At 39.4% G+C, this 22,886-nt stretch overlaps 6 protein-coding genes across 6 annotated transcripts; 4 read left to right on the forward strand and 2 right to left on the reverse strand.

Annotated features, from left to right (window-relative positions):
• Window positions 1–6,852: 6,852 nt before the first annotated feature.
• LOC108605932 (DNA repair protein complementing XP-A cells homolog) lies at window positions 6,853–7,935 on the reverse strand. The gene is made up of 2 exons (XM_017995751.1): window positions 7,700–7,935; window positions 6,853–7,644 (listed from the first exon to the last, which is right to left on the reverse strand). Exons 1-2 carry the CDS (start codon window positions 7,855–7,857, stop codon window positions 6,930–6,932), a joined length of 873 nt encoding a protein of 290 aa, XP_017851240.1. The 5' UTR covers window positions 7,858–7,935; the 3' UTR covers window positions 6,853–6,929.
• Window positions 7,936–8,135: 200 nt separating this feature from the next.
• On the forward strand, window positions 8,136–9,338 carry LOC108605852 (beta-1,3-galactosyltransferase brn). Its single transcript, XM_017995662.1, has one exon. The coding sequence runs from the start codon at window positions 8,278–8,280 to the stop codon at window positions 9,247–9,249; it is 972 nt and encodes a 323-aa protein (XP_017851151.1). The 5' UTR covers window positions 8,136–8,277; the 3' UTR covers window positions 9,250–9,338.
• Window positions 9,339–9,554: 216 nt separating this feature from the next.
• Window positions 9,555–12,981, forward strand: LOC108607058 (thymosin beta). Its single transcript, XM_017997671.2, has 4 exons — window positions 9,555–9,769; window positions 12,265–12,403; window positions 12,482–12,595; window positions 12,752–12,981. The coding sequence occupies exons 2-4, from the start codon at window positions 12,265–12,267 to the stop codon at window positions 12,889–12,891; spliced, it is 393 nt and encodes a 130-aa protein (XP_017853160.1). The 5' UTR covers window positions 9,555–9,769; the 3' UTR covers window positions 12,892–12,981.
• Window positions 12,982–14,804: 1,823 nt separating this feature from the next.
• On the reverse strand, window positions 14,805–17,314 carry LOC108605601 (tRNA (cytosine(34)-C(5))-methyltransferase). Its single transcript, XM_017995378.1, has 3 exons — window positions 17,146–17,314; window positions 15,267–17,091; window positions 14,805–15,201 (listed from the first exon to the last, which is right to left on the reverse strand). Exons 1-3 carry the CDS (start codon window positions 17,203–17,205, stop codon window positions 14,912–14,914), a joined length of 2,175 nt encoding a protein of 724 aa, XP_017850867.1. The 5' UTR covers window positions 17,206–17,314; the 3' UTR covers window positions 14,805–14,911.
• Window positions 17,315–17,550: 236 nt separating this feature from the next.
• On the forward strand, window positions 17,551–18,224 carry LOC108606133 (augmin complex subunit dgt4). The gene has a single exon (XM_017995986.1). It carries the CDS (start codon window positions 17,659–17,661, stop codon window positions 18,184–18,186), a length of 528 nt encoding a protein of 175 aa, XP_017851475.1. The 5' UTR covers window positions 17,551–17,658; the 3' UTR covers window positions 18,187–18,224.
• Window positions 18,225–18,746: 522 nt separating this feature from the next.
• Window positions 18,747–22,802, forward strand: LOC108607092 (structural maintenance of chromosomes protein 3). Its single transcript, XM_017997717.1, has 5 exons — window positions 18,747–18,803; window positions 18,864–18,978; window positions 19,040–19,179; window positions 19,278–22,397; window positions 22,463–22,802. The coding sequence occupies exons 1-5, from the start codon at window positions 18,789–18,791 to the stop codon at window positions 22,673–22,675; spliced, it is 3,603 nt and encodes a 1,200-aa protein (XP_017853206.1). The 5' UTR covers window positions 18,747–18,788; the 3' UTR covers window positions 22,676–22,802.
• Window positions 22,803–22,886: the final 84 nt, after the last annotated feature.

A 22,886-nucleotide genomic window follows, 5' to 3' on the forward strand; every position in this document is an offset into this window, starting at 1 on the left:
AAACGTTTAAGTCTTTTTCATGTTTGGACTCTTTTTTTTTAGCAAAACCACACACAGCACAAACAATTGATTGTTATTAGTATTGCTAAGTATTATTTCAACAAATGTTTGTTTTGGTTTGTTTCAATTCTTTTTTGTTTCCTTTGTCTTGCACTCGTTTTTCTTTTCTTTTTATCTATTTGTTGCTGCGCCAGTAATATAAACAAGACATGAACTTTTATTTACTATTCCCATTCCCATTCCGATTCCCAAACAAATGCTGAATCATCAATTCATGGCAGCTATTTGAAGAATGTGCTCCAAATTGAAATCTAACCCAGTTTCTTATCCCAGAATAAACTGAAAATACCATAAATATAAAGATAACAAAATAAAATTAATACAGATTAAATTTAAAATTAACTGTTAGAACAATTTAATCGAATTCGCTAACCTATCCTCAAAACAAGCCATTACGACTCAAGTAAAAATAAAATAGCTAAAGTTCAATCGAATTCCCAGCCAATTCAAGTTATAAACTCAAAACAAACTATTCTGACTCAAGTAGAGTTCAATAATGTTAAATTTCGTAAATGTAAATACAACAGCTATTAAGTTCTAAGCTCACTTAACTTGAAAATTTTGTAAATGAAGCAAACACAATGAAATTCTAATTCTAACCTCACTTTAGTCGCAGCCAAGCTCAAAACGAATGATTGTCACACAGTTGGCAATTGTGGCAACTATAACTGCAGAATTATTGGAATATTTCACATCTGCAACTGCAAGTCGAACTAATTGCAATTCTCCGAAGCTCACTTTGTATTGCTGCTGACGTTACCTTAAAAACTAATTATTGACATGCCGCCCACCTAAGAGCCTTCATCACATTTGTCTTTTCTCAGTCGAAAACAGGCAATGGCAATGGCAATGCCACAAATCAATTGCGACAATTTCCCTTTCTGTGGTCTGAGAGACTATCCCGCCTATTGCATTAATTGCTATCTTCGGTTATAATTGTTTTTAATTTTTCAGCCAGCTAGCTGTTGACTTGGTAATTTTCTGCTGAAAACTTGGTAGTCGCCTGTCATCATATATGTGTGCATGTGTGTGTGTGTGTGTGTGTATGGGCACCATAATTTATGATTGGAAAAACTATACGGCGTTTCCTTCGATGCGTTCAGTTGCATTTTGCATATTCATAAGCTGGCAAAGTGCCGCGTTAGATACAAACACACACACACACATAGTTTAAATTGTTGCTGTTGTTTGTAATTTTAATAACACTTAACAAACGCCTTGGACTTGGCATGAAAATTGTTGATAAATTATGTATGTACGAGCATTTAATAGTCGCTCGTGCTTGCTGCTTTTGCTTTTGCTGTTGTTGTTGTTGTTGTTGTTGCCTTGACTTGACTATCTGGCGCCAAAGACATGAACGTCTATAACGTCTTCACTTGATAAACATACATAAGATTATTGTAAAATATTTTGTGTTATTTGTTGAGGCAAAACCAAACAAAAAGCAAAAACATATGTAAAGCAAATCATTTAAATATTGAAAATGAAAATGAAACTGCTGTGAGATATAAAGCAGAAACTTTATGCAAATCTTATTTACGCAGCTATAGAGTCTAGACAAGCTCTAAGCTTATTTTGTGAAATGCTTTTGTTTTGTTTTATGTTTCAATCATTTACATATAAGCATAAGCAGCGCAGTTAAATTTCAATTACTAGCACTAATCAATTGAAATTTTGTTTTCAATGATTGCCGTAAACTATTTCGTAATAAAAGTAAAGAAAAAATATTTAAATAAAACTTTTTTATTGAAAATATTTTTGATGAATCCAAAGTTTATTCGCGCTCAATAATAAAGTTGTTTGTATTTATTTTGTAGCAAATTAATAATGAATTAGCCCAATTAAGCAAAAGTAATTGAAAGTAATTATGAAACAAAATGTAAATTACATTTGAAAAGCTTATTTTTTATTTAATCAGCAACTAACTGAAAAAAAATATATATACTAATTAGTAATCATTACAAAGAATTAATAAACATATTTGAAATCAACATGTTTTATTGTTTTCATAAACTAGCAATCTAGTATTTTGTTGACTACATAAAATAATTAATATATTAAAATTGTTTATTATATGTATAGTATTTGTTTTGTTGACATTTTACGTTTAGCAAACAAAGACAAAGACTTGTTATTATGTTTAGTTATTCTACTCTCTATTAGCATATTTATATTTATTTTAAGCTTAATATTCGGCGACATATTTTGCTAGAATCTAGTTTAGTTTCAGCTCGCACGTTTGTCTAACTTGCTTAGTTTATCAACCTTTTTCTAATTGTTATGTTTATTTGTATAATTTAAACGAAATTTGCATAAATTGCTGTGACTTTTGGTCTGCATGCTGTTAAATCAGGCGCTGCCGTCTCTGTTCAATCAGCTGTCAAGGATTTAATTCAATATGCAATTGACAGACAGATGAACGGACGGACGGATAGACGGACAGCCCTTAGCCAGTTAGGAGCAGTTTTCATAATCACAAGTAATGCCATTTGGGGTATTCGCACGGCATAGAGAGACTTGTTGCCCCTATACTAGACTAACAGTCATACAAACGTGCGACTAGATATTGTATATATATATATATATATATATGTATTATATACTGTACATGTGTATAGTGTACTATTATCTAATGGCAGCGCAAACTGAAATCAGCTCAAGTTGTTGAACTGTGTGCCTTTAACTACAGGCGAAGGCCTCCCGGCTTCTCACTTATCGCCGCGTATCGTCAACTAGTGTGACATATGTTTGTATGTAAGAAAGTACACTGAGCGAAAACTATAGCTGTTAAGCAATTAAATTATTTTTGCAAATGATTGTTTGATTTGATTAGCTTTTTTAAGCTTATTCAATTTATTTAAAATAAGTGATAAATTGACAATACTGCAAAGAATTTATATATATTTATATTATTGTAAATAATAAACATTTCAAAGAATTTAAAATAATCTTAGCAAATATTTTTAATTAATAGTAATTCTCTTAAATTTCATTTGGCAATTGATTGTTATTATATTTTCGATATATTTGCATTTAAATTTATCAGTTACAAAAGTAATTAAAATATATTTCGCTACTCTTAAGCTTATTCAATTAATTAAAAATAAGTGAACAAAAATTGGAAATAATGAAGATAAGTGATACCAATTTTACCTAATCTAAATATTTTTAATTCCTACTATTGTTTAAGTTTTTTTTTTTAAATATTTGTAATTTAATAATACAGCAAAACCGAATTTAATCATTAGTCCTAAATGCTTGCAAATAAAAATATATAAAATAGTAATGCTTAACCTACACTTACTGCAACAAATAATAATATGAAACAATCTCTTCAGTTAAATATAAGAATTTTTAATTTCTGAAGTTTTTTTATCGTGAATTATTTAACTTTTTTTTTTTTGTGTAAGTAACTAATTCTTAAAAGAGTTTTGAGTACTTGCTACATTTATTTCTTGCAGTGCATGCCTATATACACACATGTGTGCATACGTGTGTATGTTTGTCAACACACAAATGTCTTAAAAGTGTCAAGCAATAATAATAACAGACATGTGATAATAACAGCAATAATAATAATAATAATAGCAACAATAGCTAACAGATCGCTTACAAATGCTATAACAATGTTAATCAATTACATAAACACTGTCAAGTTGTCAAGAATCTCTCAGCTAATTAACGTTTAACGCTAAGCCACAAAAAAACAGCGAAAAAAACACGTATTTTAATTAATTTATCTGTGTAATAAACAATTGCAGCCACGTTGATAAATAAACAAATAAATCAGAACAGAGAACAGAGAGAGCTGCAAACAAAAAAAACAAAAACGTTTGAACTAAAAACATTGCATAATCAGCATGAAAAATTTATCAAGTTCCATAGTTTAAATGCCATATTTGTTAAATGAATTCCGGTGACAAGCACTCAATAAGTTGGGTTAGCATTTTTGGAATGCCTCAGGCTATAACTAACTGGAAGAGTAGTGCTCTCCACCACCCAAATGGGTGGGACGTGGGTGGCCGGTGGCAAATGCGGAAACAGCACTTGACATTCCAAAAAGAAATTAAAATAAAAAACAAAAAGCAGCAAGTACAATAATAAAATGATGCAGCCTATTGTTTATTACTGTCTGTCTGTCTGTCTGACAGTCTGTCTGTCGCTTTGTTAGCTACTCTATGTATGTATGTATGTATGTAGTTTAATAATCAAAGTCATAATAACAAGTGGGTGTCATCGTTGTCGTCGTCATCTTTGCCAGCATGAATGAAATTTAAATGGCAGCAGCACTAAAGGCGCACAACCAAATGGGCACACACACGGGCATACACACACAGGTTTATATATGTGCTAGCAATCGAATCAAGAGACAAACTGGGTAATTGGTTCATTATATTGTAGAAGCCAACGACATCCGGTCGTTAATGTAAATTACACAATAGTTTCAAATCATTTTCATTTTACTTCTTTCTCACTCTCATTTAGATTTGCCCATAGGCAGCAAATTGCCAATTGCATGGATTCATGTGGAAAGTGTGGAAAGAGTATTCGGAAATGTGCATAGAGTGGACAATTGTTTGCAACATTGTTTGCTTAATTAACTCTAACAAAAAGGGTTGTAAAAATAGTTTAAAGCAATCGATTAGGCTAAGTTCTTAAGCCTAAGCTTAATTGTTGCAACACTGTATTGCATTTAAAATTTTAAATTTATTTATTTATTTAATAAAAACGTTTTCTGCTGTGTGCAAAAAAAGGCATCAAAGCAATTAAGAGGCGTGCCCACTTAAAGAGATATTGGAATGAAAAATATTGTTGCTCTTAGAGACGGCAAAAATTTAAGATAAAGAGTGGGCGATACTAAATTGCAAAAGAGCGAGAGCGAGAGCCAGAGAGCGAGCGAGAGGCAGCGCAGCTGATAATGTGACGCTGAGCGTGCGTCGATCGCTGACAACAGCAACAGCAGCAAGAACAACAACAACAACATCAACAACAATAAATATAGAATACAATGGGAATTATCAGTGGAACTGCGTGATATGATTATCAAAAGGTTTCTTCGCATTCCTCTTGTTGTTGTTGTTGTTGTTGTTGTCGTTACTATTGCCAGAGCAGCGGCATTTCTTGATACATACACTTGTACATATGTAAAACAGTTTATTTGCCCCGCATATATAAAGACACATACTAGTTGCTATAGCGTATATCAAATGCCAGACGACGTGCCGTTAATAAACAAATTATTGTGGCTAATTAAGTTCAACAAGAATATCACGTATGTGCCGCTGACCCTTTCAAAGGGAAACCCCCAGCCTGTGGCAAAGCAGGCAGGCACACATTAATTATGTTTATGCATATTTGAAACTAAAACATCGCGATGCATGCAGATTATAAACAAATAGTTTTGCAAAATACGCTAATTAATTTTGCATACCAAACGAAAGTTGGCATGAAAAACAAAAACACTTTCATTGATAAACAACAATAGCAGCAGCCGCCGCCGCCACAGCAGCAACATCAAGCGTTGCAGTTGCACTTTGGCTGCAACATATGCGTCCATATTTACTTAAGTATACATACCATATATGTATTTACATAAAAATTGAAGCAGTACTTACAATGATGTTATCTTTTGCCCGATTTTATTTTTATTTATTTATTTATTATTTTTTTTTTTTTTGTGGCAGCAACAACAACTGACATCAATCAGCAACAATGCGTCGTCGTTGTCGACAATTGAGACTAACCAACATTAAACTATAATTTCCTCACACACACACTTGTGCATACACCGACAGGCATACACATACACTCACATTTACAACGATTGTATGACATGTGTTGCTGTTGTAAATTTTTCTTCTTTTTTTTTTGCACTGGTTGCAGTCGTTTTAATAGTTGTTGCACGCACGACGCTTAACATCAACTAAAATAACTTTAAAAAAAATATACAAAAAGTACATTTAATTTTGCATGTATACATATGTTTATGTATTTGTTAGGAAACTCATATAAACGTAGTATTTTGATATGTTAACAAATTCAGGCAAGAGGCGCGCGCGCGCTGTTTTAAGTTGCTTGTTGACCGTACAGCAGCAGCAACATCAACAACAACAACAGTAACAGCAGTAGCAGCAGTATCAACAACAAAAACTACGCGACAGGCGGCAACAGAATTGAATTAAACAAACAACAACAAAAAAATAACAAAAAAACAAAAGGAACAAAAAAAATTAAAAGAGCCAAGAATTTAAATTAAATAAAATACATATGCAGATATGTACATTTCAATTTGTCTGTATGTTTATACATAAATCGATGTCTTTTATTGTTGCTGCTGCTGCTGGTGCTGGTGCTGCTGCTGTTGTCGTTTACGACGACCACAACGCACGAAGTGCACGACGAACGAAAACGCACTGAAAATGATATTTAAAAGAGAGTAGCGACATTTATTATTTACGAATTGCTCTACGCATTTGCGGATCTATTCGATTTACATAGCTGATGTGTCGCATCGCATGTTAAAAGTATTGTACAAGTGAACTCTATGCACATACGCCAATTGTGCTATATAATTGCTTAAATTCAATTCATATACCGGTATTTCAATAAATGATTGATAATACTATCGCCTGCACGATCGCCATAATTTCAAAATGTTTCGTGAAGTACTCACACTGGCACTGTTCGACTTAACAGTCTGTTGGACGCACTGTTAACTGCCATATCGATACTTGCCAGCCTGTTGTAATTGGCGCTAGTTTAAAATTAACAGAAAACAAGCATTTTCTCTTTTAGAACTTAATTATGTGTATATTGTGTATATGTACAGTATGACAATATGATTTTGAATGGTATATAAATTGTAAGCTTTACATCTTTTCATATGTTTCGGTATATGGGCATGTTAGGCAGGAGTGCGTATAGTTGTCCTCCTCTTCGTTATAAGTATCTGCTCCGAATTCATGCTCATGCACTGCAGTTGTTTTTTTAGTATAAATGCTGCTGCGCACCTCCATGCGAAGCTGCTTCATCTGTTTATTGTATTTACGTGCTTTGCCAACATCACGCTTATCCTCGCGATTCTCATGCTGGCGCATTAGCGCCTCTTCGCTTCCCCACACCTCCATGGCACGCTTCTCCACCTGCAGATGCAAATACAATTTCATCTCGCCCCAGCGCACATTATGTGGATTCTTGCGACTAATGTAACGCAGTGGAGGTTCTCGTTTATCAAAATCGCAATCCTTTAGCAAGTACTCTGCCTTAGCCTCGGTGCGTGTGATGAGTGAATGCTTCTCCTCGGTGTCGCGGCACTTGTCGCAGACGGAATGGCCAAAGTTATTGAACAAATAGGAATCGGCATACTGATCGCCACACTCCAGGCACTCCTCATACACCACGGGTATAGCAATGGCATCCTCAATGATCGGTAGCTCCGCGGGCTCAGCTGCTGTTGTGTCCGCCGTAGGCAGTACGGGCTGCTCCAACAAAAAGCCACCGCCGCTGTCAATGTACTTAGTGCCCTGCACCTTGATAATCGAATTTCCCTGGCCAGCACTTGGGCGCTCCTCGGTTACATTGTTGCTGCAATGTAGTTGACATTTTATTGAATTTAATTGAATACAAGCTTACTACATACTTTTGAAAAGTGGCAGAGGGGTGAGCCACTAATTTTGCCTCCTTTAGTTTTTTTGCCTTAGCTTGATTCCGCTCAATGCGCAACCTTTGTGCATTGGTTAGCTTAGAGGTGCCTTCACCAGCTTCGTTATTAGTAGCAGCTATTGTTGTATCCGACATTTTTAAAACTTTAAGCGCAATTTCAATCCATCAACAAACTATTTCATGAAATTCTAAATAACAAAACGATAGTGAGTTAATCGATAAGTTTCCATACGAAACTTAGAGATGCTGTTCATAATTAGCACTTTAGCTATTTTATAGATAGACTTGACTATTTTAAAATTTACAGCTAGAACATTTAATTGAATTAAAACTCAATTTGAACCAAGATTTAAGTTATTTTGCATGTATGAGAATGTCATTGAGATTGACGCAAATATCGTTATTGTTTTAATAAAAAAAAGATTCGAAAAAAAATTTCCGTGTTATAAAAAGGCGCTAGCATTTAAAAACATTATTTAGCCATTTCTAGCAATTTAGCCCATCGAATTCCGGCAACACTGCTGTATTGTTATCAGCACTAGTGTGTTTCGCGCAATGTTAAAAAAACATTACAAATTACTGCTAAAATGTGCACTTGTAATACCTTTAATCTTTATAATCGACTTGTGCGGCATACTGACGCACCTCCGTGAACTGGATTTTGAGACGCACTACTACTATCCACTGCACAATGACACAGCCCGAATGCCCAAGTACAAGTATCTGCAAATGCCTGCATATACGGGTGCAGTTGACAAGAGCGGAGCCAATCCACCACGCCTCACGCTACTGGTGAAGAGCGCTCTGCATCATCAGGAACAACGCCAGGCCATACGCAAGACCTGGGGCTACGAGTCTCGCTTCTCAGACGTACACATACGACGTGCCTTTCTGTTGGGCGTGTCCGCCGATGGCAGCGCCACTTCGGCCATTGAGCAAGAAGCCAAAGAGTATGGAGATATTGTGCGCGCAGACTTTGTGGATGCCTACTTCAATAATACAGTGAAGACCATGATGGGCATACGCTGGGCCAGTGAGCACTTTAACAGCAGCGACTTTTACATGTTTGTAGACGATGACTACTATGTGTCCATCAAGAACGTGCTGCGCTTTCTAGGTAAAGGTCGGCAGACGCATCACCAGAGTCTGCTCTTTGCCGGCTATGTGTTCCAGTCAAGTCCACTGCGTCACAAGTTCAGCAAGTGGTACATCTCTCTGGCCGAGTATCCTTTTGACAAGTGGCCAGCTTATGTTACCGCTGGTGCATTCATTCTCTCCCGTGACGCTCTGCTCCAAATGTATAAGGTCAGTCGAAGCTTGCCGCTGTTTCGCTTCGATGATGTCTATCTGGGCATGGTGGCACTCAAGGCGCACATACCCGTGCACCACTGTGATGGCTTTCATTTCGACAGGCCCAAGTATTATGGTCCAGAGAGCTACAGCAACGTTATTGCCTCGCATGGTTTCAGCAATCCCACTGAGATGCAGCATATCTGGAACGAATGCCGTTCCGCTAATTATGCGTAGCATCTACAGTACTGACAATTGTACATATATAGCCAACATATAGACGAACAAGCCTTATTAAGTTATTTATTAGTGATAATAAATATTTTAAATCAACAGTAAAAGTTTTAAATCAATGTTATCGAAAGTTGCTCGATTGCTCGAGCGATCAAGCTGCAGAAACAGCTATAGAGTGATGCGCGTATGTTCGATTGCTCGGCGACTGTCATCCAATTAGAGCATTTTGTCTCGCTCACACGAACATCGAACTTTCCTCTTCGTCGATAGCCATTTTTACCGTTTAAAATCAAAAAAAAAAGTGTAAACAGTATTAAATTGTGTGTCGTTCTGTTTGCTTGTGGGCTTTCGCGAGTAGAAATTCAGTAATTTTTATAGCAAGTGCTAGGCCTGCCAAGTGCATATATAGCTAATACCTCTAAACCCACCCGCATTCATTTTTTGTTGAGTGAGTCAAGCTTAATTCGGCTCTTTTATATCCTTATATATACTATACCACTTAAAAGCACCACACAAATTTAAGGTGAGTATATGAAACAGTTTAGTTTTTTTTTCCTTTTTTTTTTTACCAATTTGCAAATCTAAAGTGGTTTATACTCTTCACTATGGGGCAGGGGAAAGCAAGAGTTTGAGAAGAAAAAAAGTCTGCAAACGTCAACTGGTTTCTGTTTGCGTCGTTCGCTTTTTTCTTGCTTCTTTTTTGTTGTTGTTGGTTCTTGCGCTTTAGTGTTCCATTCATTGCAAACACGCTCTTTTAACATTTTTCTTATAAATTATTTATTGCGACGATCTCTTCTCAAGCATACCGTTAGATTGTTGCCAAAGTCTGCAGCTGCTTAAGACGACGGCTTATAAAAGCTTCATTGTTATAGACACACAACTATTGCCGGCCGGCGTTTTGCAGCTTTTTATTATTTTTTTTTTCATGTCTGCTTCGTATGTATATATGCAGCTGTGTGTGTGTGTGAGCTTGGGCGGGGCGTTTGACGCCGCTTGATATCCTCCCCAGAAAGTACATACTATTTTTACACACACACACACATGCATGCATGCATATATATATATATATATATAGATATATGTATTACGTGCAGCTGTGCATTAAAGCTGTGCTTGCATATGTATGTGTGTGCAAAAAAATATAAATTTTCTTTTTATTTGCGAGGGGCGTGGCGACATTCACCAACTGGCATTGATATATCGCTGGCTTATTGTGGCGACATATTTTTAATAAATGTATGTGCACACATACTACGCGCATATGTATTTGTGTATTTAAGATTGCCGATGACTAAACTGCGCTTTTTAAAATTCATTTTGTGTCGCAACCGCCTATGTACATTTAACAATTTATATACAAACTGTCGGCGCTGCATTGCATGTGTATGTGTGTGGGGACAGGAGTCATATGCGGCCGTGCCGCCATCTGCTGGGCGAGGGTGTAAACGGACGTGCCTGTCATTTGTCTTCCTTCTTTTGTGGCTGCTTTCGCTTTGACTCAGCTTTGCCTTCACTCCCCCGCTGGCGCCACGCATCAGTGACAGTGACAAAGTTGTTGTTTTTTTTCTTCTATTTCTTATAGCCGGCAGCTTGTAACAAACTTGAGCTGAGCTTTTGGTCTGGTCTGGGGCAAAAAGTTTATAAATGTCGCTTTCAAATGTCAGAATTGGCTTAACGGCTTCATTTTCGGTTGACCCCCTCCGCTTCCAATCAGCAATGTCTGTATATGTATGTAAGACAAGCAATAAAAAATTAACAAAAAACCAAAAGCAATGGCTACAGAGTTTAGCTTCTCCATATGCATGTGTGTGTGTCTGTGTGTGAAGTGAAGTGAAAGAAGAGAGCGCGCTTGTTAAGTGTGGGCTGTGAGTAAAAGCAGCAACAACAAAGACCAACTGAAATGATAATGATTCATCAGCCAAGCATATTTCGTACCAAGTTGGAAGTTGATTCACATGCAAAAAAAAAAACCAAATTAAACACAATTTTCAACTCCACCCTCAGCAGCGTACAGTTAGCAGCCGGCCTTATACAGTGACATATGTATGTACATGTGCATGTGTGTGTGTGTGTGTATATTTTATACACCTTTGTTAGCTGCTGCCAAAAGGAGTTGAGTTTGCAATGTTTTTTAAACGAAGCTTTTGCTCGTTTGCCCCGTGATCGTTGCGATCACTGTCTGGCTGCCTAGCCATATAAAGTCATAAAAAAATTATATTCTATACCAGTATTAAACACGTAAATTGATTTTTCATTATTTTTGGCGCGGTTGCCGCCCTTGTAACGCTTACAATCAACAATATGCATCTATATATATATACAAATATATATATGTGTGTGTGTGTGTGTGTGCATGTATTTATGCGGGCTAGCTGTTATATATAAGCGTAAGACCGAGAGAGAGAGAGCGAGGCTTATTACTATAACAGGACGTGCTCTTTTGTTTTATACGTTCAGCTGTTTTTTCGGCTCTGAATATTTGCAACTAAAAATAAACGTGATAAAATGCAGTTTGAGCACAATAGCAAGCAATAGCAACTAGCCAAAGTACTACGTTGATAACGGTAGTCGCCTAGTCCAATTGGAATTTAATCTGCTTGTTGGCACAGCTGGCTGCTGGTGCGGTAGGTTCGCTGAACTTCCCGCTTTCTCGCTCTCTCTCGCTCTTACTCACTCTTTGCCCCCCACATATTAACTCCCTCTCTTTCTTTGTCTGCGGTTCAATAGCTGCGTGTATATATTTATGTATGTGTGTGTGTGTGTGTGTTTGTGTCGTCCTGTTCCATGACTCATGAAGAGTATGACAAATGGAAAAGTTGACTTTGTTGTTTGGGTTTTAATGCTGTTACTTGAGAAATCAGCTAATAAAGCAACGGTAAACAACACATAACTTTAGTTCAAGCGAAATAAACACAGAATGTCGTGTGACTGACTGTTTGTGTTATCGATAACACACACACACACACACAAACCCGTATTTAAATATTTAACAGTCGTATGCGTTTTATTTTTTGCTAGATGGCAGCCCCAGCAGCACCAGCACTCAAGGATTTGCCCAAGGTGGCCGAGAATCTGAAGAGCCAATTGGAGGGCTTCAATACGGAGAAGCTGAAGAATGCCAGCACCCAGGAGAAGATCATTTTACCTACCGCCGAGGGTTAGTTGCAAAACTATAATAATAACAATAATAGCACAAATTAATGCAACTTTGTTGTTGCCACACACACACACACAGATGTGGCTGCCGAGAAGACTCAGAAGTCGATATTTGAGGGCATTGCCGCATTCGATACAAACAAGTTGAAGCATACGGAGACCAATGAGAAGAATCCATTGCCCGATAAGGAAGGTGCGTATGGTATTGAGGCTCAGCTGCTGCTGCTGCTGCTGCTGTTCTTATTGTTGCTGCCATGTCTAGAAGCAGCTGCAACCATTTAAGGCAATTGCAACTAATCTAAACGTTCTATACCCATCTCTCTCTCTCGTTCTTACGCTCTCATTCCAGCAATTGAACAGGAGAAGGAGAAGAATCAATTCATAGCCGGCATCGAGAACTTTGATTCGAAAAAATTAAAGCACACCGAAACCAACGAAAAGAACGTGCTGCCAACCAAGGAGGTCATTGAAGCCGAGAAGCAGGCCTAAATGTCAGGCACATGGCCAAAACACATACAACATACACATACTTGCATACATCATTAAAAACAAGAAAAGAAAAAGCAAAAAAAAAAAAAATCAAACAAAATCACATTGCTAACTACGACTACTTGTCGCAACTCTTTGTCTCTCACTCACTCGCTCTTTTTTACAATTATTATAAATTTTGTATTCTTTTTTTTATTAAGATGTTGTGTTTTTTTTTTTTTTTTATAAATATATATATAATATGCATATAAACATATATAGAATGATAAAAAGTCAACATGTAACAAGAGAAGCAGCATAAAGTCAACGATACGTTCCACAACAACAACAAGAATAAAAAAAAAACAAAAGCAGCAACATTGGCGATAACAACAATGCAGGCAAATCCAAATCCAATGCCAGGCCTCTGACAAAGGCGCGCATGCGTCATCGTCAAGCGAGACGTTAATGTCAATGGAATCGTGACTGCTGATTGCAATTATTGTTATTTATATGTTGCTGTTGTTGTTGTTGCCGCTCTTGCTGTCTATCTTGCATACACACACACACACATACGTCTACATACAATTCCAGCTTTTGACAAATTTACATATAGATATATGTTTATATATAGAAATTTACATAGCATATGGTTATGTATGCAACATATTCATTCCTAATCGCTTATTTAAAAATGCAAATTGCAAGGCAAACAGGCACAACATTCATATTCATACAGACTTTTAAGTAAAAACAAAAGGAAATCATTTCTCTATGTACTTTATAAAAGACAACAACAACAACACCAACGCTTTAGACGTTTTAAACAAAAAGCAAAAAAAAAAAAGAAACGGAAATTTAATTAACTATGCATGAACAAAAAATCAAACGAAAGAATACCAACAAGTAAAAAGAGTATGTGTAATTTTTTAATGAACTTTTTTTTATATACTTTATATATGATATATTTATACTGGGAAAACAAAAACAACTAAATAATAAACGATAAATGTAACATTTTATAACAAAAAAAAATACAATGCGTTCTATTTTATTCATTGGTGTCCACTTCACTTCCACTTTATCGCGCAAGTTTTCGAATTTGATAAAGACAAATATAACTGTCTGAATCAACTTTCACGATAAACATAAAATTAGAGCGCAAAATCTTTTGCTAGAAATTTGCACAACAATCTTGAGTCATCTACAGATACAGCCGCGCCCTAAAAAAACTAAACGTCGATAAGCTATACATACATAATATATATACTAAATCCAATCAATAATAACTGTTAACAGGCGCTATTAGGCATTAAATAGTGCGAAGTATGGAACAATAATGCGCACGAGTAACGTGAAGCTTAATAAAAAGCTCATTCCAATAGCATTTACATTCTTTTTTGCGGACTTTTCAAATCAAGATGTTTTTTGATATTCAAATTTGTATGCCATATATAGATGTTTCATTTGGGAATGGAAGTTTGAGAGTTGAAGCTTTAAGTGTTTAGAAAGAGACTTTAGGTTTCCTTCACAATTTGATGAATCAGGAATTTTGACTCGTTGCTTACGTGAATCATTTAGTTCAGTTATTCATACGATCAGCGTTGCCTTCTATACCATTTCATTAACAATGTACTTAAATAAGTCGCAAGTTTCGAATTTCGATAAAGAAAATTAAAAGATAGTTCAGATGAACTTATACAAAAATCAAATATCCCAGAATTAATGTTTTAGGATATAGGATATAGCCAATATATTTTTGATTAAAAAAAATATTTTTCATAGGGGGAGTATTTAAGAAAATCTTGAAATACGAAATCAAAATTTAAATCTCGCTGTTTGCCAAAATTCTCAAATTAGTGGATGTATTACTCCTGCTCCCTGCTAAACCCATTTGTATCAATTAGAATTATACAATTTATATTGTTGGTTATATATTTTATAAACTGTGTTTTATTAATGATTTAATAAGTGTGTAGTCAACGCATTCTTTCGAATTAGTTTACTAAATGCTAAATATTGGATGAATCGGAATGCGCATCTAGCTTTCCATTTGCTCGGTTGCCTCCACGGCCACCTCAACAGCATCCGCAGCCGCATCAGCATCCTCGCCAGCTGCTGCTGCTAACGCTGCCGCTGCTGCAGCGGCTGCCTCCTTGGCCTTTTCATATTTGTTGACTTCGAATTTGCTGAGGTCGGCGCCAAGCAGGCGTAGAATATGAATGGTCTCATCCCGATCTACGTAGGCGCGAAGACTGGAGGTGCCGCGCCAGCCGACAATATATAGCGTAAACGCCGAGTCCACATACTTAAGAACACAGCTGCCCACTCCTGGTATAACCAATTGATAGAATTGTAATTAACTTAGCTCTAAAATGCTTGAAGATTATGCTTACCCAGCTCCTTGCAGCGCTGCTGCGTCTCTGGCTGCATGTCATGCGTGGACGGCGGCTTGGTGGGATCGGTGCAGTTGAGCAGCAGGACAAGATCGTCGCGCTCGACCTCAATGCGACGGCTGCTGCCAATGAAGGCATTCGATGTCTGTAGACCCTCCTGGGCCAGTCGATATGGATGTTCGGTGTGACGATTCTCGCAGCGCACAAAAGTCTTGACGCCCGTGTTGATAATCTTGATGCGCTTTTCATTGTTGATCACCAGATCGCGTATGGGCTCGGAGCAAAAGTAAATGTTCTTTTTACGCTCCGTTTGGCAGCGTGTGAGCAGGCAGCGCTTGTTGAGCGCATCGTCCATTTGATAGAACTGCTTGATGCTCTCATAGTCGGCGTCGTCCTGCTCGAAGAATACATAGGGGTCTTCCTTGTAGCCGTGCAGGCGTCGTCGCTTGCGCTGCGGTCCCCAAGGCGCCGACTTTGGCTCCTCAACAGGCTTACCCTGCTCGTCCAGCTGTGGCTCGGGCTCGGGCTGCTCCTGTTGCTGCAGCAAATCCTGCAGATCGTTCTTCTCAAAGTTGAGCGCACGTCGCTTCTCAATGACGGCCACAAAGAATCCACCGCTGTCCTGCAAATGTGGCAACACTCGAATACATTTCTCCATGCCAATCGTAGCCATATCTGCTGCAGGCAGTGGGAACATGGCCGGACGTATGATTGTGTGCAAGCTCTCGGGTACCTCGTCAAAGTTGCTGAATATGGTGTCCACCTCTTTGGTGGCCAGCTTCCATGTAGTCATGCCTGGCTTGTACTTCAGTCCTGGCACTAGATGCCCTGCATCCACCAGCTCCAGGGCGCCTTCCGAGTCCTTAATGATGCGCTGCAGCACTGCCTCGTTCTCAATCGGATTCAATGAGCAGGTGGAGTATACCAAGCGACCGCCTACGGCCAACATTTCGGCTCCACGCCGTACTATGCGATATTGCACGCCATGCAGATTGTACGCTTGCGCTAGATTCCACTTCATCCAAATGTCAGGATTCTTGCGCAAAGTGCCATCACCCGAGCAGGGTACATCACACAGTATTTTGTCAAACTTAAGTATGGACTTGTTACCGGTGGCAGCATCGGTCTGCAGCATATTGGGAAAGAAGCTGCTGTCGTGATTGGTCACCAGCAGGCAGGGCGAGTTGAGGCGCTTGGCCTGATGCACCAGCATATAGCAGCGGTTGTTATCCACATCATTGGCCATCACATAGCCAGGCGGTATTTTGTGCTGCTCCGGAGACGCATGCAACGCCTCTATAAGCTGTGCTGTCTTGGAGCCAGGCGCTGCGCACATATCCAGCACTTTGTCCGTTGGCTGGACATCCAGCACCAGTGGTGGTATCATGGAGACGGCCTCCTGCCGACTTATACTACCTGCTGTGGTCTCCACTATGAGAAAGTTGTGCAGACGAAACAATGGCTCCGAGCGTCGTATGTCCTTACGCGTTAAGTGCAGCTGATAGCCCATCCCATTGGGATACCAAGGCAGACAGAGTGGACGTTCCACCTGCTCCGCTGGCACCTCGTTCAGCTCAGCTACTGCGCGCACATATTCCGTAAACAGCTGTGTTTCAATGATCTTCAGCAGCGCTTTAGCTTCATCTTTAAATCCTGTCACACGGAAAGTCGTTGGCAGATTGTTGCGTATGCTGGCAAGGAACTGTTCCCACTCCTGCTCGTTGGCGCAAATATTTTGCAAGTGATAGTATTTTATAAAGAACTCATTGTCGCGCTGTATCTCCTGGTACGGTTCGGCACGCCGATCAGGGCGCTCGTTTCCACCCTGTAAATTTAATGTTAATTAAATGACTCAAGCAAAATAATACGCTGAACTTACGTTCTCACGTTTTTGGCGCTTTCTAGCTGCAAAGGGATTCTGTTTCTTGCCACGCGCCATCTTATTGCCAAATATTATTTGTTAAATATGTTGCGCGTTTTATTTATTCAATCAGCCGGCAACACGTGCTTGTCCAACGTCTGGCAACTCGCATGCCGATAGCTTATCGTTCAACTTTCAATCGGCGCTAATAGTAGTTTAACAGAGCTGGGTAACAGCGATTTTTCCCGAATTCAAGCAGTTAAACCAATATATACCATTATATAATTGAGATTCGTTAAATAGGTTTTTTAATATGTTAAAAAAAATACATACAAATTTAGAAAGTGAAAAACATAAAGCTTAAAATTATAAATCTCGGAACTAAAGCAATCAATTCACCACAGATCAATCGATTTTTAGCAACTATAAGACGACTCGATTAAAATCGACTTAAAAAAAATTCAATTACAGTTTAAGCCTCCCATCTCATTGCTTATAAAACGTAATTTAATTTTATAGAATTGCACATAAATGGATGCTTCACCGGAATTATGCAGCCCTGTTGAGGACATACAATATTTGCTTTACATTGAATCGCTTAAACGGTATATGGATCTAACCAAGAACATCAAGCGCCAAGTAAATGAACATGCGCGCGTCAACAGTGACATCAAATTTGATTATTTACGGGAGTATGAGCGTCTGGCCAACTTGATGAAGCAGGTGAACCTGTGTACGGTACTGGAAGCCCAAAGCCCACAGGACGGTAAACTATTAGAAGATATGCTCCACAAACTGACAGCAGTGAGCGCCAAAATAGCCAACGACAAACTATATGCGGAAATAGATGGGCCTACTTTAAATGAATTTAAGGCTCAGCTGGGAAACAAGCATAGGCCACGCACCCAGCTTACCAAGCATGAGTCGGATGTGGCTGAGAATTGCAAGACAATCCGGGCTGTGCGAACAACGCTAGAGCATGTGGAGAGCGGCGTCGATATAGCCACATCTTTAACTCTAGATCAGCTGGCTAATGAACTACAGCCGCCGCAAAAATAGCCCTAAACTATTGTTATTTGTACGATACTAAAATATATATAAGAAGCATTTATTTATGAATTCAAAAAGTTATCTGAATATTCAATTCCAAACGCCAGACTTAACAATAACATTTTGTATATGTTAAGAGCTATGTTAATCAGATATATTCGAGAAATGCGCAGAGTCATGATACAATAATACAAGGTAGCGGGCTGAGTGTTTGGGTACTTAGCTACATTCGCTCTCGCTCACATCGTATACAAAACGAAAAGAGCAAGAGCGAGAAGGCAGCAAAAAGGAAGAAGAAGCTAAGTAACCTAAGAGTGCAGTCCGCTACCTTGTCTTATTGTATCATGCGCAGAGTTAGCTCAGTGCTGGTAAGGGAATGCAAGATAGAGCTTGGAAAACATCGGAATAAGTAACCATCGATTGTTGAAAATACAACATCGATGATTGAAAATTCTCTGATCCATCGATATATCGTCGATGCATCGATGTATCGTCCAGGCTCTAGAAGCTAACTCGGTCCATGTTTGTTGTTGTCTTTTTGGTTCACGCAGCGTAATATTCGCAAAATTTATAGTTTTAAATAAATATTATACTGTTTAGTGCTAAATAAAATGCACATAAAACAGGTATGTGTCCAATGCATATCCATATTTGTTTACTTAAATAATAAAAAAAATATTTTACAGATTATAATACAGGGCTTCAAGAGTTATAAGGACCAGACGGTGGTGGAACCATTTGACAAGCGTCACAACGTTGTTGTTGGGCGCAATGGCTCTGGCAAAAGTAATTTCTTCTACGGTAACTGCGAAAATTGTTTAAAAGTTTATAAAGCTTATTTATTCAAATATGTTTTTTATAGCTATACAGTTTGTGCTGAGCGATGAATTTACGCATCTGCGCACTGAGCAGCGCCAGACCCTTCTGCATGAAGGCACAGGAGCGCGCGTTATATCGGCATATGTTGAGATAATATTTGACAATTCGGATAATCGTGTGCCCGTAAGTAGATGTTTAAAAAAGATTATTGATTGTAATTATACATACCGTAAGTAGATGTATCAATATATTTATATTGATTATAATCACATTCTTTTCAGATCGATAAAGAGGAAATTTACTTGAGACGCGTGATTGGAGCAAAGAAGGATCAGTATTTTTTGAACAAGAAAGTTGTGCCGCGCAATGAGGTTGTCAATCTACTCGAATCCGCTGGGTTCAGTAGCTCCAATCCGTATTATATTGTAAAGCAAGGCAAGATTAATCAAATGGCCACTGCGGCAGACTCCTACAGGCTGAAGCTGCTACGTGAGGTGGCGGGCACGCGAGTCTATGATGAACGCAAAGAGGAGTCTTTAAATTTGCTGCGTGAAACTGATGGCAAGGTGGAGAAAATAAGTGAATATCTCAAAACCATAGAGGACAGGCTGCAGACGCTTGAGGAGGAAAAGGAAGAGCTAAAGGAGTATCAGAAGTGGGACAAGACGCGACGCACGCTGGAATATATACGCTATGAAACGGAGCTAAAGGACACCCGACGAGCGCTAGAAGAGCTGCAAATTCAACGTAAAAGCTCATCAGACAAGAAGAAGAACTACAACATTGAGATTCAAAAGGCGCAGGAAAAGATCAAGGAAGTACAAAAGAACCTCAAGGAAGCCAAGAAAAAGGTGACCAGCACCAAGGAGGAGCGCAGCGTGCTGATGACCGAGCAACAGCAGCTGCTGCGGGAGAAAACGAAACTGGATCTAACTATAATAGATTTGAATGATGAAGTGCAAGGCGACAACAAGTCTAAGGAGCGCGCTGATCAAGAGCTGAAGAACTTGAAGGAGACCATAGCAGATCGTGAAAAGGAACTAGATGATGTAAAGCCCAAATATGAGGCAATGAAACGCAAGGAGGAGGACTGCTCGCGTGAATTGCAATTGAAGGAGCAAAAACGCAAGGAGTTGTATGCAAAGCAGGGACGTGGATCACAGTTCTCCTCACGTGAAGATCGCGACAAGTGGATACACAATGAGCTCAAGTCCATAAGCAAGCAGACCAAGGATAAGATAAATCATCATGCCAAACTGGTGGAGGATTTGAAAAAGGATGCTAATTCGGAAAAGGATTTGGGCACCAAGATCGAAGAGCACAGCTCAGAGCTGGAACAGCTGCGTCTGCAAATCGATGAGCATAACAAAAAGTACTATGAGCTGAAAAAGACGAAAGACCAGCATCAGTCCATGCGCAACGAGCTCTGGCGCAAGGAGACACAAATGACGCAACAGCTGCAAACACAAAAGGAGGAGCTTTCACGTGCGGATCAAGCGTTGCGCAGCATGGCGGGCAAGCCTATACTCAATGGCTGCGATTCCGTGCGCAAAGTGCTCGACAGTTTTGTGGAGCGCGGCGGCAACTCCGCAACCATAGCGCGGGCCTATTATGGCCCCGTTATAGAAAACTTTAGCTGCGACAAGACCATTTATACGGCCGTGGAAGTGACAGCCGCAAATCGTCTCTTTCACCATATTGTAGCTTCGGAATTCGAAGGCACACAAATACTCAAGGAAATGAATAAGCTGAAGCTGCCGGGTGAGGTCACCTTTATGCCACTGAATCGTCTGCAGGTGAAAATACACGACTATCCAGATGATCCGGACTCCATACCCATGATATCAAAGCTTAAGTATGATGAGCAGCATGACAAGGCGCTGCGCTATATCTTTGGCAAAACGCTGATCTGTCGTAATCTGGAGCGCGCCACCGAGCTGGCCAAGAGCACGGGCCTCGACTGTGTGACACTGGACGGTGATCAGGTCTCCTCAAAGGGATCACTCACGGGCGGCTACTTCAATACCTCACGCTCTCGCCTCGAGATGCAAAAGAAGCGGACAGAGTATACGTCACAGATAACGGAGTTTGAGAAGAAGCTGAACAAACTGCGCAACGAACTTAAGTCCACGGAGAATAATATTAACTCAATTGTATCCGAGATGCAAAAGACAGAAACAAAGCAGGGCAAGTCGAAGGATGTGTTCGAGAAGGTGCAGGGCGAGATTAGGCTGATGAAGGAGGAGCTGGTGCGCATTGAAAAGTATCGTGCGCCCAAGGAGCGATCGCTGGCGCAATGCAAAGCCTCGCTGGAGGCCATGAACAGTACCAAGGCTAGCTTGGAGGCGGAGCTCAAGCAGGAGCTTATGTCCACGTTATCCTCACAGGATCAGCGTGAGATTGATCAATTGAATGATGATATCCGTCGCCTGAACCAGGAGAACAAGGAGGCATTTACGCAGCGCATGCAGCTGGAAGTGCGCAAGAATAAGCTGGACAATTTGCTTATTAACAATTTGTTTAGGAGACGTGATGAGCTTATACAGGCGCTGCAGGAGATTTCGGTGGAGGATCGCAAGCGCAAGCTTAACAATTGCACAACCGAGCTGAGCGCCACAGAGAAGCGGATTAAGAAAGTCAATGCGGATCTGGAGGAGATCGAGAAGCGTGTCAATGAGGCAGTGCAGCTGCAGAAGCAACTGCAGCTCGAGCTGGAGACGCATGTGCGCAAGGAAAAGGAGGCCGAGGAGAATATTAACAAGGACAGCAAACAGCTGGAGAAGTGGACGACCAAAGAGAATATGCTGAATCAGAAGATTGACGAGTGCACCGAAAAGATTGCCAGTCTGGGTGCCTTGCCGCAAGTGGATGCCTCATATGGTCGAATCTCATTGAAGAACATTTTCAAGGAGCTGGAGAAAGCCAATCAACACCTCAAGAAATACAATCATGTTAATAAAAAGGCGCTCGATCAGTTCTTAAGTTTCTCGGAGCAAAAAGAGAAGCTCTACAGGCGCAAAGAGGAGCTGGATATTGGCAATAAAAAGATTCATATGCTCATCCTTTCGCTGGAGATGCAGAAAGTCGAGGCCATTCAGTTTACCTTCAGGCAGGTGGCACAGAACTTTACCAAGGTGTTCAAAAAGCTGGTGCCACAAGGTGCGGGCTTTCTTATATTGAAGACGAAGGACAATGAAGGTGAGGAGATGGAAAAGGAGGTTGCAAATTCGGATGCATTCACTGGCATTGGCATACGTGTCTCCTTTACGGGCATTGATGCCGAAATGCGTGAAATGAATCAACTCTCAGGTGGCCAGAAATCTCTGGTAGCATTAGCCCTTATTTTTTCTATACAAAAATGCGATCCGGCGCCGTTCTATCTATTTGATGAAATCGATCAGGTGAGCCTAATCCCATTTGTCTTAGAAATTCCATAAATTTAACTAATCGACTTGCATTATTTTAGGCTTTGGATGCCATGCATCGAAAGGCGGTGGCGGATATGATCCACGAGTTAAGCGATACGGCACAGTTTATTACGACGACATTCCGGCCGGAGTTGCTGGAGAATGCGCACAAATTTTACGGTGTACGTTTTCGCAACAAGGTCAGTCACATTGACTGTGTGACCCGCGAGCAGGCCAAGGACTTTGTGGAGGATGACAATACACATGCCTGATGGTACATCAATACCCCCAGGCCCCCCTCCACTCTAAGTCCTTTCCCATACATTCGCGCATTTCTTAGTTTTTTAAGTCAAAAAGTTGAGTTGCTTTCTCTGCATTATTTTAAACATAATTTTTGTGTCGTCATTGATTTACTTAAATTTAGTTTGAACTTAAAATATATTCTTTTTATGCGATTATTTTATGTACTTGAAAATTAAAACA

This window comes from Drosophila busckii, chromosome X (genome assembly GCF_011750605.1).
Source record: "Drosophila busckii strain San Diego stock center, stock number 13000-0081.31 chromosome X, ASM1175060v1, whole genome shotgun sequence".
In the NCBI taxonomy this organism is placed as follows: Eukaryota; Metazoa; Arthropoda; class Insecta; order Diptera; family Drosophilidae; genus Drosophila; species Drosophila busckii.

Coding starts and splice junctions, on each gene's coding strand:
- LOC108606133 (XM_017995986.1), top strand. CDS start 17,659: ATGGATGCTTCACCGGAATTATGCAGCCCTGTTGAGGACATACAATAT.
- LOC108605601 (XM_017995378.1), bottom strand. CDS start 17,205: ATGGCGCGTGGCAAGAAACAGAATCCCTTTGCAGCTAGAAAGCGCCAA. Junction 17,092..17,145: donor AGCGCCAAAAACGTGAGAAC/GTAAGTTCAGCG, acceptor TTAAATTTACAG/GGTGGAAACGAGCGCCCTGA. Junction 15,202..15,266: donor GCAGCGCTGCAAGGAGCTGG/GTAAGCATAATC, acceptor TGGTTATACCAG/GAGTGGGCAGCTGTGTTCTT.
- LOC108605852 (XM_017995662.1), top strand. CDS start 8,278: ATGTTAAAAAAACATTACAAATTACTGCTAAAATGTGCACTTGTAATA.
- LOC108607058 (XM_017997671.2), top strand. CDS start 12,265: ATGGCAGCCCCAGCAGCACCAGCACTCAAGGATTTGCCCAAGGTGGCC. Junction 12,404..12,481: donor CATTTTACCTACCGCCGAGG/GTTAGTTGCAAA, acceptor ACACACACACAG/ATGTGGCTGCCGAGAAGACT. Junction 12,596..12,751: donor TCCATTGCCCGATAAGGAAG/GTGCGTATGGTA, acceptor CTCTCATTCCAG/CAATTGAACAGGAGAAGGAG.
- LOC108605932 (XM_017995751.1), bottom strand. CDS start 7,857: ATGTCGGATACAACAATAGCTGCTACTAATAACGAAGCTGGTGAAGGC. Junction 7,645..7,699: donor CCCTCTGCCACTTTTCAAAA/GTATGTAGTAAG, acceptor ACTACATTGCAG/CAACAATGTAACCGAGGAGC.
- LOC108607092 (XM_017997717.1), top strand. Junction 18,979..19,039: donor CAAAAGTAATTTCTTCTACG/GTAACTGCGAAA, acceptor TGTTTTTTATAG/CTATACAGTTTGTGCTGAGC. Junction 22,398..22,462: donor TATTTGATGAAATCGATCAG/GTGAGCCTAATC, acceptor GCATTATTTTAG/GCTTTGGATGCCATGCATCG.